The 17,452-nt window shown below is 33.1% G+C and overlaps 1 protein-coding gene and 1 long non-coding RNA gene across 9 annotated transcripts in view; one reads left to right on the top strand and one right to left on the bottom strand.

Moving 5' to 3' along the window:
• Positions 1-11,464, bottom strand: part of LOC113516856 (transcription factor Sp9-like) — a 26,425-nt gene extending 14,961 nt beyond the window's left edge. For 4 of the 8 annotated variants that reach the window (XM_052902640.1, XM_052902641.1, XM_052902642.1 and 1 more), the window contains exons 1-8: positions 11,321-11,464; positions 9,111-9,225; positions 8,064-8,293; positions 7,162-7,233; positions 6,607-6,723; positions 5,121-5,255; positions 3,600-3,702; positions 1,404-1,691 (exon numbers count right to left, since the gene is read on the bottom strand). In XM_052902640.1, coding sequence (XP_052758600.1) covers positions 1,404-1,691; positions 3,600-3,702; positions 5,121-5,255; positions 6,607-6,723; positions 7,162-7,233; positions 8,064-8,293; positions 9,111-9,225; positions 11,321-11,383 — 1,123 coding nt within the window. In that variant the 5' untranslated portion in view covers positions 11,384-11,464. Of the gene's footprint in view, positions 1-1,403; positions 1,692-3,599; positions 3,703-5,120; positions 5,256-6,606; positions 6,724-7,161; positions 7,234-8,063; positions 8,294-9,110; positions 9,226-11,180; positions 11,295-11,320 lie in introns of those variants that run through there. The other 4 variants (XM_052902643.1, XM_052902646.1, XM_052902644.1 and 1 more) reach the window with 4 other exon arrangements.
• On the top strand, positions 10,094-17,452 carry LOC128202409 (uncharacterized). The gene is made up of 3 exons (XR_008253761.1): positions 10,094-10,319; positions 10,716-10,883; positions 17,078-17,452. It is a non-coding gene; the product is annotated as an uncharacterized LOC128202409 (long non-coding RNA).

Here is a 17,452-nt window from a genome sequence, read left to right as displayed (position 1 = left end):
CCAACGCATATAACCTCGACGTGGTTGAACACGCCACGACGTTATCTATCTCCTACACATTCCTATGCTTTCATTTTACTATTGAAAGCTTATATGGAAAAGAGTGAAAGTTTATAAAGATGTTTGTATGTATGTTTGTGTACACAATAATGACTGAATCGATTTCAATGAATTTGGTACACAGATAAATTATACCCTAACACTGGATAAAAAAATAACTATTATTTGTATATTTGGATATCTCAGTCCTCTTTGCCTTACACAATCAAGAAATGTTGTTAGTGACAATTTCTGGCGACCCCTACTGCTAGCAGTATGGCCTGCAGGTCGAATCCCTAAGCGGGACACATTGGAAAACATCGACGTTCCGTTTGGAAAATCGACCCGGAGAATAATTTGTTACATATATTTATAATTCTTTTTAACTATTCTTTAAAACTTAAGAAAGTTCTTAAGTTTTAGTGATAGTATAGTTGGTGCCAAACAGATACTGACATAAAGTGTCCCATTATATTAATACAGGATACTAAAAATATAAAATGGTAGGCAAAATCGAGGAACAAAAAACATAGAATGTGTAGCTAGTAAATATAATCGCAAATAAACGATAAAAGTGCGATAAAATAATTTAAAACAGTGAGAGCAGTGTTGTGATCTACCTATAGAACAAGCAAACAAATATAATATGTGCCTCTTTATTGCTAAATGAAACAACGTGAATACAGTGACCGTGTGACGATATTAATACACCAAGCAAAGAAAATTAATGACAATGAAGTAAGCTGGGAATATGTTTAGGATGACTGTGTGAAGAGAACTTGTGTGAAACTAAAAAAATAAACACTTATAACATAGAATAAAAAAGAATCACTAGTCTTAATATGTATGCATTATAGATGTATATATATTATTATGGTGAGGCTAAAACGGATAACAAATTAAAAATATTTTGTAATTTATTATTTTCATTATATAAATATAGGTAACAAAAAAGGTAAAAATAATATTTCTTTTTTTGTTTAATGTTTACCTTGTTACTGTTTTTTTTTTTTTTTGTTAATGTTACGAAAATGGATGCAATTAATATTTTCTAATTTCCTTGAAATATAAATGTACAATAATCTAAATAACTCCTATAGTCAAAATTGCACTCAAAAGCTAACTAAAAATCAAAATTTTTTATCAAAATATGTGAGTACATAAATCATGTCTGATTTTTTTGCAATCTTTATCTGAAAAACATGTTTAAAATTGCAATTTTCTAGCTATTATTGCACCATATGCATATCCATTACATATCTATTACATCTGTCTATGATTAAGTAGCATAAAATAAAAAAAAAAATAAAAGAAAAACGAAACAAATTGTTCTCTTCACACGCATGAGTGAGCCTGACACCAACCTTGTCCGGGACTGGCGGGCTGCTTGCTTTCCTTCGAGTTCCCCCCATTCTTCGCATCCCCCCCATTCGTCAACTGGACGCCGGCGTTCGCCACATTCGCCACGCTCGCCACAGGCATCTGAACGCCTGCCGAGCTAGGGATCGATATCGCCTGACTTGTCGGGATTTGGATTCCCGCGGGAATCGTGATATTGGATCCCGGGATTGTGATCATGGGCTGGTTCCCGGTCAAAGCGCTTAGGGGAATGGATAGGTTAGTGCCGGGGATTGTGACGGTGGCTTGCTGTTCTGTTATGGGGGTAGGGCGGGGAGCGGAAAAACACAGATTAGTATGAAAGTAGTAGTTAAAAGCAAGTAAGTCATGCGATGGTATGATGTGTCTGACAAAGTACCACACAGTATTTTTAAGAATGTTTTTTTTTTATTATAAATATATTTTTCCAAAAGCAGCGCAACTCATATACATAATAAAGACAATCAATACAGAACATTTTTGCAATCGATAATTTGTCTTAATTGCAAAAAAGATTGTTAATTCTATCAATTAATATAAAGATAAATACAGTATGACACACTATTAAATAATGGATAATAGTCATGAAACTGCAATTATTTAAGAATATAATTATTTTCAAATAAAAAGATATCATTTTTAAATGTTTCACATTTTATTAACCTCGCTGTTGCATATCGACTTGGTACGAGTTAAAAATATATTTATTCATATAAGTCAATGACCTCTATGGTGAAGTGGTGGCATTGAGTAATAAAATCCTGGATTCGATTCGAAGAGAGACCAATTTAAGAAACGAACTTTTATAAATTGACTCAGGTCTGAGTCTCCTGGGTTATGGCATTGACGTCTGTTGTTTGTTTCCTCAAAACACGGGACACACAAAAAATATTCTAGTTTTAGGACTAGGCAACTGATGTAATTGAATATGTATAAATAAATTTAACACGCTTGTTACGCGTTATTTGTTCAATTTTTTTTTTTTTTTTTGAGTTCAGGAAACAATGAAGTTGTTTCCTGAAAAACAGACTGACAACCCCAACAAACACTTAATAAATTCAATTGTTATTTATTAAAAAAATATTTTCCTATGCATAGATTCATGTAACTCTTGTTGGACTTCAGAATGTAACATCTTGTAAAGAAGTAACGGGAAATCTCTCTAGAAAGATTAAAGGATCAATAGTAGTAAAAATACTGTGTGGTCAACTCACAAAACTATTTTTGTCACAATTAATGCGCTTAACATAAAGTGACCAGTCGTATGGTATTACATTTAACAGACATGCGTTTGTTTCTGATGTCTAACTAGATCTATTTAACCCATAGCGAAGCTGAATGATTAACAAAAAGTAGACCAAAGCAATCCCAAAGCTATGAAGTATTTATTGAAGTAGAAACAGGTGATATTCAAATTACAGTATTGAATATACTAAATATGATTCTATCGCCTATCTCTTTAAAAGACCGTACTTACTAAAAATCATAGTAATATAAGATAGCAAAAAGTGTAGCAATTATTAAAACAGTCTGTAAAATATTGCTTTTTTTTTATTCTGTATCTTTTTTTGTTTGTTTATCATTATACAATCATAAAAAGCACGTTTATTTTTTAGGCCACAGATTAAATAATAATTTTCGGCGCGAAACAGACAATTTACGATTACAAACAAAGGCGCAGGCAATTTGTTGGTAACGATTAAAACATATGAGTGAAGTTCTGTGTGTGTGTTACTGTATAATATTCCATATGTTCTATAGTTGCAGACATATTTCCCAAGCCGCCCTTTTCGTCATTCTCTTGGTTCAAAAAAATAATGCCTCATATAAGTAATGAAACATAATAAGAAAAACCATTAATATTAAAAAGAGTTTGTGACAATATGATTATTGTAAGAAAGGTCTTTTAAAAGCTAACGAAATTATTATTGCTTTTAGAATAAACTGAGTTTCGAGTTGTATATTGTATGTAAATATGGTAACGAAAGTTAGATATCAATGTGTTGATTTAAAATACTATAACTAGATTTTACTATAACAATATTCAAGTTATGTTTATAATTACATTATATACAACTCAAACATTTTCTCATGTTAGAAATATAACTAATATCTGGTCTACATACTATTATATATAATATCAATTAAAAGATAATACTTATATATGTATATATTGGACTCACCGGCAGGTAAATGCATAACATTTTGTAAGAAACCAGCGGGCAACACGGGCGTCCGTACCAGCTGTCCATTGACGAGGCTAACTTGCCCCATTCCCGAAAAGTTCTGAGAATAATATAAAATAAATTATATAATTTTTACCCCTTACTAATATTATAAACGAAATGTATTTGTTAGTAATCTCTAGACACCATAATTGTTATAAAATTATATATAATTATTTATACTTTATTGTACAAAAAAATACATTCATATATTTTATATTAATATTAAATTATAATAAATCTGTAGAGAGGTCAATTTTGTACATGAAATATATTTCCAAAATAACTATCAGGAGGTGATTAGTGATCGACACTGATGCCAAAAATGCAATCAGTAAAACTTTTGTCTGTCAGTCTGTATGTTCGTTATAGAAACAAAAACTGCTCGAGGGATTTTAACGGAATTTGGTACAATTATTCTTCATACTCCTGGGCAGGTTATAGTATACTTTTCATCACGCTACGATCAATAACAGTGAAGGGAAATGTTGGAAAACGGGAGAAGTTACTCCATTTTTAAGCTTCCGTCGCGTGTGCAGCCTTAATGGCCACTTTTTAAAATGTAAAAATCCATACGTGCGAAGCCGGGACGGGCCGCTAGTATTAAATAAAGCGAGCTTAACTCTGTAAGAGTTCTCTTCCAGCAAACGCTGAATTATTATTATTATGAATTATCATCATCATATTCGCCGCTAACTGTCCACTGCTGAAAATAAGCCTTCTCAATAGAGTGCTATAAGAAACATTTCTGAACCACCAGCATCCACTAACTCCCGGCAATGCATTTGAGGTCGTCACTCCATCTAGTGGAGTCGTCGACACCGCGTTTGCCCGCACGGGGTCGCCACTCGTAAACCTTTCTTCCCCAACGGTTGTCGGTTCTTCGAGTTACATGACCAGCCCATTGGCACTTCAGCTTGCATATTCGTGCTATGTCGATTGGCATAATTATAAATAAATATGTATTTTGGATGAAGAACGACATAGGCTACTTTTTATATTAGTCAATCAATATATCCTGGTCAGAATAATGTGATATGGCAATAAAATTCTGTAATAATAACACAATGGTTTTTTTTGGAAAAGATTGCTTTATATTAGCTTTAGATAAGACCGCCTTTTATACTTTATAGTGTAATATTTCTTTTTTTTTTTACAACACAGGGGCAAACGAGCATGCGGCTCACCTGATGGTAAATGATTACCGCCGCCCATGGTCACCCACAACACCTATGGCATTGCAGGTGTGCTGCGGGCCTTTTATACCACAAAGATGGCAACACATTAATATACAAAATATACACAATGTACAGATTAAGTATACCGATGTGTGTGTAAGTGATCGCGTGAGAAAGTGAGTGACTGAAACAATAGGCGAATGAATGAATGGGTAAATGAGCAAGTGTGTGAGCGAAACATGGAGTGAGCGAGGAAGTGAGTGAGTAGTTGAGCGAGTGAGTGGGTGGGTGAGCGTGGTACCTGTGCGTGTTGCGCGGGTATGAAGAGCGCGTCCTGGCCATCTACGGTGACGGCCTGCATGGGCACGCCGCCCACCCCGCCAACACCACCCACGCCACCCACCAAGCAACTGCCGTACACGCCGCCCGCCTGTTGCTGCAATGTACATCTTACATATTATGTATGAGGCCTACTACTACTACAAGTATGAAGGTCTCGCCCTCTGCTATCAACAATAGACCTCTTTCGTTGCACACAAAGGCAGGAATGTGTAAGGCCTAATTTACATTGTCAAAGTAGTGGTATTAGAACTCGTTTCATGGCATTAATTTGAATAACAATTTTAGGCTAAACCTCGATTTTCATAATGTATGCTTTACTTTATCGACACCAAAACAATTTCATATTCAGAGCAATTTGTTAATAAAACTCGTGCATTTAATTTCGTTGTGTAAATATGAAATGAAACAAGAGTCAAGACAGCTTTCATGCTAATGGAGTCATGATCTGTGATATAACTAATAGGAAAAAAATTTTAAAACCAGTTTCAGGAAGTTAATTTACATTAGGAAACTAGTTTTTAATGATCTAAGTGATGTAGCCATTTTCCAATTATAGTAAATTTGTTCGTCATACTAGGCAAACATATATATATCTGGCATTTTCTATACAAGTCTTTTTAGTTGTTTGCCAAATAAAAATTAGGGTGTAGTTCTTCAAACAGTATGGTAAAAACCCGAATTCTGTTTCATAAACAGCATCATGAGTCTCACAAAATATACTATAACAGTCATTTGTTACCAATTCTAAGGCGTTTAAACTAACCAACGGTTGAAAAAGTACCCAAATTTCCAAATGTTTACAAATAAAAGTTTTCAATAAAAGTGTCTCTCCCGCCATGAACGACAATACAAAGATCTGACATATAATCCATAGTACAGGTCCACGAATTAAAAGCTACTAAATAAACAATGAAGAGTTAGGAGTTATATAATTTTCTTAAAATTATAATCTAGAACGAGAAAATTCCAGATAGAACTAAAATAGTAAACATAACTCTAAAACTCTGTACACTGAATTAGCAGTGGGCCGGCTACTCTTGTCAAGGCGGCAACAGTAGATGACTAGGATGTTTTATAGTGGAGACCACATACATGACCACAGAACATGGGGTACCTTCCATCTAGATAGATCGATACCATTAAAATAATCGGAAACGTATGAATGCATAAAGCAGAGGATTGTGCATAGCAGGAAGCATTGAGGAAAGCCTATAACTAGCAGTGGACAGATACAAGCTATGACAATTATGATGGTGTGATGATGATCACAATAGACCCATTCATAAAGCAAAATATAGAAATGCCCAGATAGAACAAAACGGTGTTATTTATCTATACATAGTCACATTCATATCTCATGTTTCAAATGAAAACACAGCCATACATAGGTCCAATTGATAATACTGGTGTATGATAATTTGTATAAATATGTATAACCAACATACCTGTAGCAATTGTGGGTGTATTTGTAACAACTGCTGTGGTGTGTTTTGGTACGTGGCGCCCTCTCCAGCCACCACACCGCCGCCTAGCAACGACTGTAGTTGCTGCATCGATATTACCTGTAATTTTTTTAAATATTTTTTAACTGACTACCAAAAATTGTTGGTAGTGTAACATTTTTAAAATATTTTATTATATTTATTTTTAGAAGCTATAATTTGCATTTTCAGCATGAATTAGGATAAAATTTATAAGTACCAAGTTTAATTAAAATTCGTTCTGCCATTTAATCGTTATTAAGTAAGAGATATCTAAACATCAGTACTCAAATGGACTTATCTCAAATAATTTATAGATGTCTTCCAGTAAATCCTGCAAGTGTTTGAAAGAAATTTGAGCTACAGATACACCTCATAATTGTTAAAAAAATCTCTAAAATTGTCATCATTTAATTTTCCTGACAAATCTGCAATTGTATTTTAATTCACTAAACAACATACAAGTAATGTTTATAAGTTACAATATTACATGTCACTGTATAAATTTTCTAAACGAACCTGCGGTTGAACTTGTATTCCATTTGGAACTGAATTAGCTGCATTCACTATCGCCGCAGATAACTCATTACCCTGAAATAAAAAAATAATCATGATATCAGCTGGTGAAGCAACAGTGATAGATTTTTTTAAATAAATTATAATGGAATGACAACCCTATCTAACCTAACAGCGCTAACAGTATAGGCTGGCAGGGCACCAATGAGAGATGTAAGGCAGGTCAATTATCCCACAGTAACAAATTTAATGAGATTAACCACAATGGTTTCCAAAGTCCACTTGTGGCTTGATCTAATAGAATAAATGAGCAATGGGATTGTTACTAATGGACATTTCCCATTACTAAATATACAAACCATGTCCCCTCATCTCCCTGAATCTTTGACATTAAATCATCAATACTCAATTGATATCCCGTTAGCGCAAGGCTAATTCCATTTTCATCTAATAAAAAAAACCCTGACTATAGCTGGGGCTAGGATGAAAAATTGTAGTCAACACTAGTGCGAGATAATATATTATGATAGATGCACAAGAGGAATGAATTTTTGACTTAGTCTATTGTAGTTAATTTCAACATAAACAAAACTGCACTTTCTCAACCATTAAAAAGGTTTAAGGTTATATTAAACTAAATACAGATTGTGATTGTTTTTCTTTTCAATAGTACCAGGGATGACCATATTTGCATCACCATAAACAGTGAATTTACAGGGCACAGAGGAATAACACCTGAGTCCTCAGGAATGGCAATGCATGGGAAGTATACTCTGTTATGTCCATGATACTGCTCATGTCTATAGGCCATGGTTACCACCATCCAGCAGGTGAGCCGTCACCTTGTTTGCCATTCTATGTTGCATAAAAAAAGCATATAATGGACTAAGATTCCATTTACTCACAGAGAGACCCTGTGCTCGTAGCTGCTGTACAACAGCTGAACTAATCACCCTCAGTTGTGGCTGTTGCTGTTGTTGTTGCAAGTACTGTTGCTGTATCGCCGCGATTGTTGCGGCGTCGCCCTGAACTTGCTGTTGTATGAGCTGAGCCTGTTGCTGTTGCGCTTGCTGCTGCTGCTGTTGCTGTTGCTGTTGTTGTTGCTGCTGTTGGGCTACCTGTTGTTGTTGCGGACCTTGAAATTATAACATGTCTATTAAATAACATGAATAATATTATTAACATGAATAATATAAAAAAATAAATTATATTTTTTATACATTTTATACAAAAAAAAAACAAAATGTTAATTGTTAATCTTAAATGTATTTTTGCATGCTATTTTACCTTGTTAGCTAAGCAGGAATGTTCTTTGACTAATGTAACATCTTTGACTTTACTGTGTTTAAGCAAATAAAGATATTATTATTATTGTTTAAAATATAACATTTATATTCCTAAGACTAATGAAGGTAATTAAAATTATGCCATTTTGATATTTATGAATTTGCTGTAAAGTGATTTAGTTCACCATAAGAAAAGTTTTTAAATAATTATATATTAGAATATTGTAAGACATCATACAAAAATTACTGCTACAAATCTAATGTGGTTTACACAATTGTGTTCCTGGAGGTCTAAATTAAAATCTGGTGTATATTTTATCTCGATACAGCATCTAGAAATAGTTGCCTACTTCCAAAATCCTTACCTCTGAAATTGGAGTCAAAAGCTACAAAATAAATAAAGACATTCTTTCATCATCATCATCATTTCAACCTTTACAACTGTCCACTGCTGAACATAAGCCTTCCCCTTGGAAGGATTTTGCCAGTAGCTGCTGGGCTTAGCAGGTAGATTGGCAACCACAGTCAGGCATTACAGATGTTTTAAGAGGGATGCTACTGCCCATCCCTCACCCTCCCTTAGTCAACTCTTATGACACCCACGAAATAGGAAAGGGTGACCTATTCTATGCCGGGACCACAGGGCCAAGATATTCTTTAACTTACTAAAATGTTGTTGTTGTTCTTTTTCTTGCTGCTGTTCAGGCCCCATGTTGGCAGCACCGAGCCTACTACACGTCGCTGCCAGTAAAGCCAGGGGCGACTGGGAGCCGCTTCCCTCCTGCATATGAAACCACACAAACATGTTAATTATGACAAAAGGAAACTACCTTTTAAAATATTTTTAAAAGGAAAAAAAAATTTAGGGTTTTTCCTTTCTTTTACAAAACTGTTAGAAAATAAAAATATTAAATTTATAAATCTAGTATTTTCATTATTTAATTTTAAGATTCTTAAATACATATTATCAAGTTGAAAAAAGTTATAACCTGTGTAAAAATAAGATATGCATTGCATACCAAACCTTACACAATATATATTACCACAGATAATATAATACTATATATTACATATATTCGAAAATTTAAGTAGGACTGGATACTATTTTACAAGGCATCTACTCTTTTCCATATTTATTATATTAATTGGTTATGAATATTATACGGTTATTATAGAAATTAATGCTATTCCACTCTGCTTCTATTCAACATAACAGGACTTTGCATATTTTGTTTTTATAATTAAATAATAAAAAAAAACTTGAGTAGTCGTTTGGTTTAAATAGGCAAGTAATTTAATGCATAGAATTCAGATTTTACATGTTAAAACTTTTATAAACTCTTCTTACTTTGTTCAAATTCAACAAGTAAACACTGCCAAAATATTATACCTGTGTGTATGAGTAAATATAGATCAGTGAGTAACCTTAGGGATGATTTCTAGATTGTAATTCATAAACACATGAGATAGCAGATATAAGATTATCTCTACCGGATCAGGTACCTATGTAAGGGACCTGCCCACCTAGTGATTATACTAATTTAATATACAGACTTAGAAGTTTATAATTCATAACAAAACAAATCTCTATGACCTAACTTCTAAATTCAAATTCAAAGTGTGTAAACTAGAAAGCATATTTAAAAATTATTTACTATATACAAATTATATTTGTTTTGGAAAAATTTAAAAGTATTTAATGTATTACTTTATTTAGTAATAAGCAAAAAAAAACATGATTATAATTTATAACTTATATGAATTAAAAATTATTTAATAGAGAATACAAGCGTTATAGAGGAAATATTAAAAGGGTCTTTCAAACAGATAAAAGATGAATGACTAGACTAACAACTACTTCATCGAATACATCAGGTACTGTTTTAGTTAGATACAATATAAAATAAATATAAAACATAACACCAACTTCTAAGTAATTTGCAGCCACCATTATATATTTATTCCTTTTTGTAATTTATAATTTAAATTAAATAAAAAAAAAACTGACATTTTCATTTTTTTAAAGGCAATTTAGGAAACATATTCAACCAATCATAGTATATCATAGACAAATCATTCGTTCATTTGGGCCAATACAAAAATAGGTGTCTATTAGGAAAATCAACAAGGATTCTTTAATTTTAATTCATGTGACATCACAAACATGTGATTGGTTGATTTTTGTCTCAAATTTTTTATATACTCATATTTAGATCTGCATGAGATTTACAAATATTAGTGCTAAAATTTTATGTTTACAACAATTTTCAGTTTATACAGTAGTTGGGAGTCGACACGCCTTTTCCTAACAAGTGCCGGGAGTCGTCGTACACAAGGCCGCTGCCGCCCTTTGATCCACCCACCTCAAATCGCGTGACTGTGATTTCGATGAAGTTACAAACTAGGCTATCTCCAACATATCAAACACGCTAATTGCAAGTAAGTGTTATACCATTTTATGCGTACCCTGCCTAACAGCATATATATTTATATATTAGTAATCTATAATTATGATGATTGCATGCCAATAAAATTGAATGCTTTGAACTAAAATGGCGTCTACCAAACATCGTTAATGATAGAATTTTAACTAATGACCTATACTAATATAGTACCTAATTATAGAGTGAAAGTAATCAACACATGGTCATTAAATAGCAAATGGGTGGGTAATACAATTAGAGGAGGACGCTGGTGCTATTTCGGCAAGGGAGTTACTTGCGACACGGTCACAACCTCCTGCGTGTGGCTTGACGGGCCCCACACGGCCGGGGCCGCACTCGCCCCGCCCTCCCCCTGCGACGACCGACACGAGACCACTGCCCGCTGGCGTCCAATCTGTTACACAATAACACTGTATCCTTTACACTTTTTACCTTGGTGGTTTTGTCCTCGTTAACGTATTCCACCTGCACTTTTGTGTGCTCAGACGACATCATCTGCTTTACACTTGCAAACACTTATTTTTCTTTGTTCACGTACAGAGCGCACCATCCTCACGACCGACCGCCAAACTGCGGCGAGCGTACTGACTGACGAAAGACAACGAACGCGCTCGGCATTGTTCGGAGGTCCGCCTCCTATCGCGGTCGAATTTGTTCAGATTTTATTCTATTTTATTACGTTTTTTTGTTATAATTGAAAAAATGAGTTAACAAAACCTTTCCTTTGTTAATAACTTACTTTATTCTTTAGTTGCATCTCATTTGAATCGAAAGATTACTTACATATTTTGCATTTTGATTTGTTTACTATTATTTCTGTCTCACTCTTCTAGAGACAGGTCTTGATTATTGGTAGGCAGCAGCTGTGCCTCTCTTCTCCTCCCCGTCGCGGGTGCGGCGCCGCCGCCCGATAATAATAATTGAAAGTAGGAAGGACGTAATAATGGGTGTATAACCTCGCGCCCGCGGCCTCCTTGGGCGGGCAAAAAATGCACACATGTCGTGTTGCTTGTCGCGCCAGCCGCATCAACTAACAAGACGTGAACTGTAAACAAACGATAAGGGTACGGTACTGCATTAACAATTCTTTGTTCACATGACTCCAAAGCATGACTCCATATCGTTATGACATGTTTATGTCTGAGTAGTTCTTATCTTTGTTGAATTGCGTTCACTACTTACGTCCACTCATTCATTTTTAGAACCAGTTTGTAATATAATATATTTCGTTTTATCTTGAAGTAAAAGAGCATAAAGGTAATATTTTGACACAAAAATCACTTAATGATTATTTAATTTGAGACGTCATGTTTCTTTTATCTTTAATTGTTCTTATCGGTCGATGTTACTAATGATGTTTTCCCTTAAATATTTGTCAAATACAGATAGTATTCAACTAATTATTTTCGCTTTTAAATCCGGCAATTATTATTTATACGATGAGACTGGTTCAAAATGAGAGTGAAAGTTAAGCCACGTTTTGTCAAGCGTCAGCCGCATCGCTCAGAGTCCATTATGCACGAATGAACAACCGCCCCGAGAGAGCGTGTGTCCCGGGCTTAATTATTTGCTTCAAGCTTTAAATGTCTTTGAACCTTAAGTTTATCACGTTAAAGTTGAATTTCCAATACAGTATTTATCTTAAACCAGTACACTCGAGCAAAGCGTGTTTTGTTTGATACTTTACTAATTTGAATCTTATTACAATTAGCTATAGCGTTCAAATATTTTCTCCATTGATTATTTAGGATATTGTTCGCTATGAATAAGTCTATTATGGGTGTACCTCGTGGCGCGGTGGCACGGTGTGGCGTGGCATGCGGTACTCGAGTGATGCATATTGTTTGCGTATTAGAATTTTTTAAGTCTGTGAACAGTACTGATGAAATCATCTTTGATCGTTGTTTTCGGCTCATTCGTAGTTAAATATTGTTTATTTCTTTTTTGTTATAATATTTCAATTACAAAACTAGTTCGTTCTTATAATATAAATATATAAAAACTAGATTCAAAAATATAATAAGGTTCGTACCTGCCTAAAACCAAACACTAACCTTCTAATATCATATTCTAACGTATTTAATAACTGGAAAGGTTACTCATAAAACAAGTTTTACGTACATAGGTATGCATGGTTTTAAGAACACTTAAAAGTAATCAAGATTGATTATTTGCTCTACTTTTTTAAGCTTTAGAACCTATTGACCTATTTATATCTCCTGTTCTTCTGGTTTCTCAAATACTCACATTTTAGGTTAACACTAAACAATTCAAGTCAATCAGTTAAATAAATGCAACGTAATTGTTTACTTATTTTTGTCTTTTAAGAACATAAAATAAACCTACCCTATATTAACTTGACGTATACCCCAACCAGCAATTGTAATTCTATAGTAGTTTTAGTTAGTAGATGTAAGTACCTATATTAATCGAAATTATATCAAATTTTTTCTTAATCATGTAAATATGTATACCTAATCTATTTCAATTCAAGGGATCTGTACAAGACACTTTTCAGTGCACCAAGAACTTAAATTATCAGAAAATATTACATCTTATTTATCTTTCCTATATACTCCGCAATATAGGAAATAATAGATATCTAAGGTAGTAATAGTATCTATGTGTATAAGGTAATAACACATACATATTTTGACGGTGAACAGTAAATGAATGATTTCTTCATATCCAGGTAAATTACATATTTTAATGATTAAGATTAAATTTTTTTTTTTGTTTCTTCAACATAATTACAAACAATCTCTGCCAATAACAATGGGATCTAAGAAAAGGATTTTACATTGTAGTTTATCTATCATTTTGAAAATATGAACGTGGGATTTGATGACAATTCATAGCTATGGAAAAGGAAGTTTAAAGGCTTGAAATGTTACAATTATCTAATTTCTGTGATCTTATACTATGGTCGGAAGGCCGTAGGGCTCTTGGACTGACGGAAGCGGAAGTAACAGTGGGCGGACCGGCCGCCCGTACCACCCGCCCCCGTAACCAGACACGCCCTAGTTCTCACGAGTCATTCTGCATCTTAAACTAATTAATTAATATTCATTCATATTCCCAAATATATATCTAAATCACAATTTCATAGAGTAAAAGCAAAGAACTGAAATCCACAATAAAGCATTATACTCAAGTAATCTATCTACAAATCTTTTTGTTCGGACTTCGATATATAATATTACCTTGTAAAATGGTTGAATTCAGCAGAATAGCAATAAGTTATTTGGAAAGCGTCCAGTAATTTTTTTTTTAATGTTTTGCATATTGTGATCCCTAAGCAAGCGAATTGGGAAACTATCAAGCTTCCTTAATGGTAATTATAATAAATAAATAAATAACTTATAGGGTTAAATAACTTAGACTTTCTACCACGGTTAAAGCATTACCAGTAACAGTGGTATACCTCATGGTCAGATACTTAAAAGCAAATCCATTCCCCTGTTTTCAATTAAAAATAATACATGCGTATATGCATTTACAATAGAATTTTCATCATGCCTCCGATCAAACTGTTAACAATTACCCTACTCCATCCAAAGGTTGCCTGGAAGAGATCGCTTTTAGCGATAAGGCCGCCCATTGTTTTCTCACTGTGATCATTTCTTGTAATTATTGTATGTATCTATCTACAATAAGTTTACTACTGTAATCTTTTGGAGGAAATAACAAAGAGTATCTATCTGTCTATATATATGGAAATTAAAAATAATTAAAAATAAAAATATATATTATTTTGTTCCACAAACAAACGCCGAATTAAATAGTGGCAAAACTAGTTATTTTAATATAATAATTAGGAAGATTTTGGTAACTTCTATGGGATTTTCAGATAAATAAAAAAAATCAATTTTCCGAATCAATTTATAAATGCAAAAATTATGAAATAACAAATATAAAAAGGCTCATAGGCAGTATATAGCCCTTAAGTCTAAATCGAGGCTTTACTTTCCTTTGTGTATTCTACCGCTTGTAAAACTGATCATATTTTGAGGAAATGTTTATAATTATGCCTACGGCCACCTTTTATCGTCGCATTGCTCGCTATCGACAGTGAATTCATCCTTACATCCTTGAACTTAAATGATCACTTACAGTGTGATTTAAAAAGAACTTTCTCTTGCGAACACTTAGGAGTGGAATGTAGAATGAGGTCCCTGACGAGGTTTTCTCTGGAGACTACAGTATGGGGATTTCGAAAAAGATATATTAATGTTTCTTCAAGGTCAGCAAATGACACCCATAGTATTGCAGGCGTCTATAAGCTACAATAACCGTTTATCATCAAAGGGGCTGTATGCTTGTATGCCACACTCGTGATATTAAAAAAATGCAACCTTTTTTTAAACTCTGTTAAAATATCAGTTGTTACCTAAGGTAACACAACATTACTTTCTGTAAAAGAAATCACTATTTACATATATATATATATTTGATGCTATGTTTTGTAAGCAAGTTTTTTAGTTTTCAGTTATGTCTATTATTCTCATTAAGGCTATCAGCCGCTATTGCTCACATAAACCTATCATCAAATAGAGATATTCTACTAATTTCTTATTTCTTTACACAAACAATAATACCTCGACTTACACTATTCCAGTATACGCCAACCCAGAGTTACACGATTTTAAAATTTTGTTGATTCTATTGTTTGAACGCTACACAATTCTCAATTACTCCTTCCATATTATTTTTAATTTTTTTTTTCGTTCACATGCTGATTTCGTGTTGGGATAAACATCAGGCAATTAAGAGTTAAACCTGCTTCACAGCATATTGGCTTATTGTGTAAAAATGGATCACCTGATTATATTAGGATTATTGTACAGCTAATGTGCATATTGGGACATACACGTTCGGAATATTGATGTAATTTAACTAGGGCACAGGAATACTGTCTATTAGCCAATTCCCAAATGTCTAAATTTTACATTGTCTGTACAAGTAATATTAGTATTTACCTATTCATGAAAATTGATAGAATTATATAAGCAACAATGTATTCCTTAGCAAGTCGAGGGGCACAAGAGTAAAGCATTACAGCTGCTATTATTATGCGCGATGCGTACTATAGCATAGTGCTGGTGACACGTGGCATTATAGCAGTTTTAAATATTAAAAATCTTATTGAATAAGAATTTTTGAGAACTAAACCGTTATAATAATCAAAATTGAAACTACGTCATTAAAATATTTTACTAATTCTTCATAACGTGTTCTAGTACCTATTTATTTTTTACTTATGGATTTACTATAAATGGTTTGCTAGTTAGTCAGTTAATTAGTTAAATAATTTATCTATACTCATATAATATTTTTTTATTGACTGAAAATACTATTATGGTATAATCTGTAGATACTTATAATCCATTTAGATACTTCATCATAAAACTTTATATCTAGGTTAGTGAGCAGTTGTACCTATTTATTCAAATAAAAACAATTTCAGAGACGATCCATAGCCCTAAATTTTTACCCTCTTAAAAAGATTAGCTAATAATGTTTTTGACCATTGAATTAAATGAAGCAATTTAAGGATACTCAATGTTTTTCTATATTTTTTATTAAGCAATTATATAGATATTATTTTCAAGGGCATCCTTGAAAATCCAACAATAGTCATAAACCTGATTTTTATAGACAAATATACATATAGATATACATTACCTTCATGTCAGTCTAATTAAAAAATATACTTTGTGGGCTCAGCTTAGCTACAGTATTGTCAAGTATCATTTATTTGCAAGCATTTCTGTTTTATTGGTCATCAACTTCCCAAGCTACAAACTCTAAGCGTTAATAACTATACCAGCGATTAAAATTGTTGCGTTACTTATGCATGCTAATGGTTAGCATGCATAAAGGTAGAAGTCTCGTAGATATAGATATAAAAAAATATTTACGTTATACTTGCTTATTCAATTGAAAGTTACAAATTTCAATTGAACATTATCTAAAAGTAACAATATAATTTAATTTAATTGTATTTAAATCTGTACTTATTATAAATAATGCTGTAATAGACAGAATAGCTGCTTACTTCTTATAATTAAATGCATAAATTTTTACTACACATAAATGATTACACAATTGCAACCATCAATTAATAGAAGTAATTCTAATCTTAAATAAGTATCTTCATACATTTTTGAATTACTAAAATATTTTTAGGTATTGAAATGAAAAATAACTACAATTGCATCTATGCAAGCTTCAACTATTTAAATTATTATAAGAACGCGGAAGAGAAGCGCCCACCCACCGCCCGCCCGCGTCATCTGTTCGCGGGCAATCGCGGGGGCGTAACCGCCGCCCTACGCCGCGCCCGAGCCAGCGTTACATTGCAACTTTTTCCCGCCAGTTGGTCCAAGCAACCGACCGTATTACAAGAATTCTGTTAGTTAACTAACACTATATTATTTTTATTATTCCGAACTTAATTAATAATATTATCAATAATAATGTTACATACATATATACATACAAGCTGTTTGATAAAATATGTTTTTCAGATCCATTTTACAATATTTTTACATAAAATATCTA

The sequence above is a fragment of the Galleria mellonella genome, unplaced genomic scaffold (genome assembly GCF_026898425.1).
Source record: "Galleria mellonella isolate WM207_F2 unplaced genomic scaffold, CSIRO_AGI_GalMel_v1 utg93, whole genome shotgun sequence".
In the NCBI taxonomy this organism is placed as follows: domain Eukaryota; kingdom Metazoa; phylum Arthropoda; class Insecta; order Lepidoptera; family Pyralidae; genus Galleria; species Galleria mellonella.
Note: the sequence above shows the minus strand (reverse complement) of the source record. Positions and strands in the feature narration are given on the sequence as shown.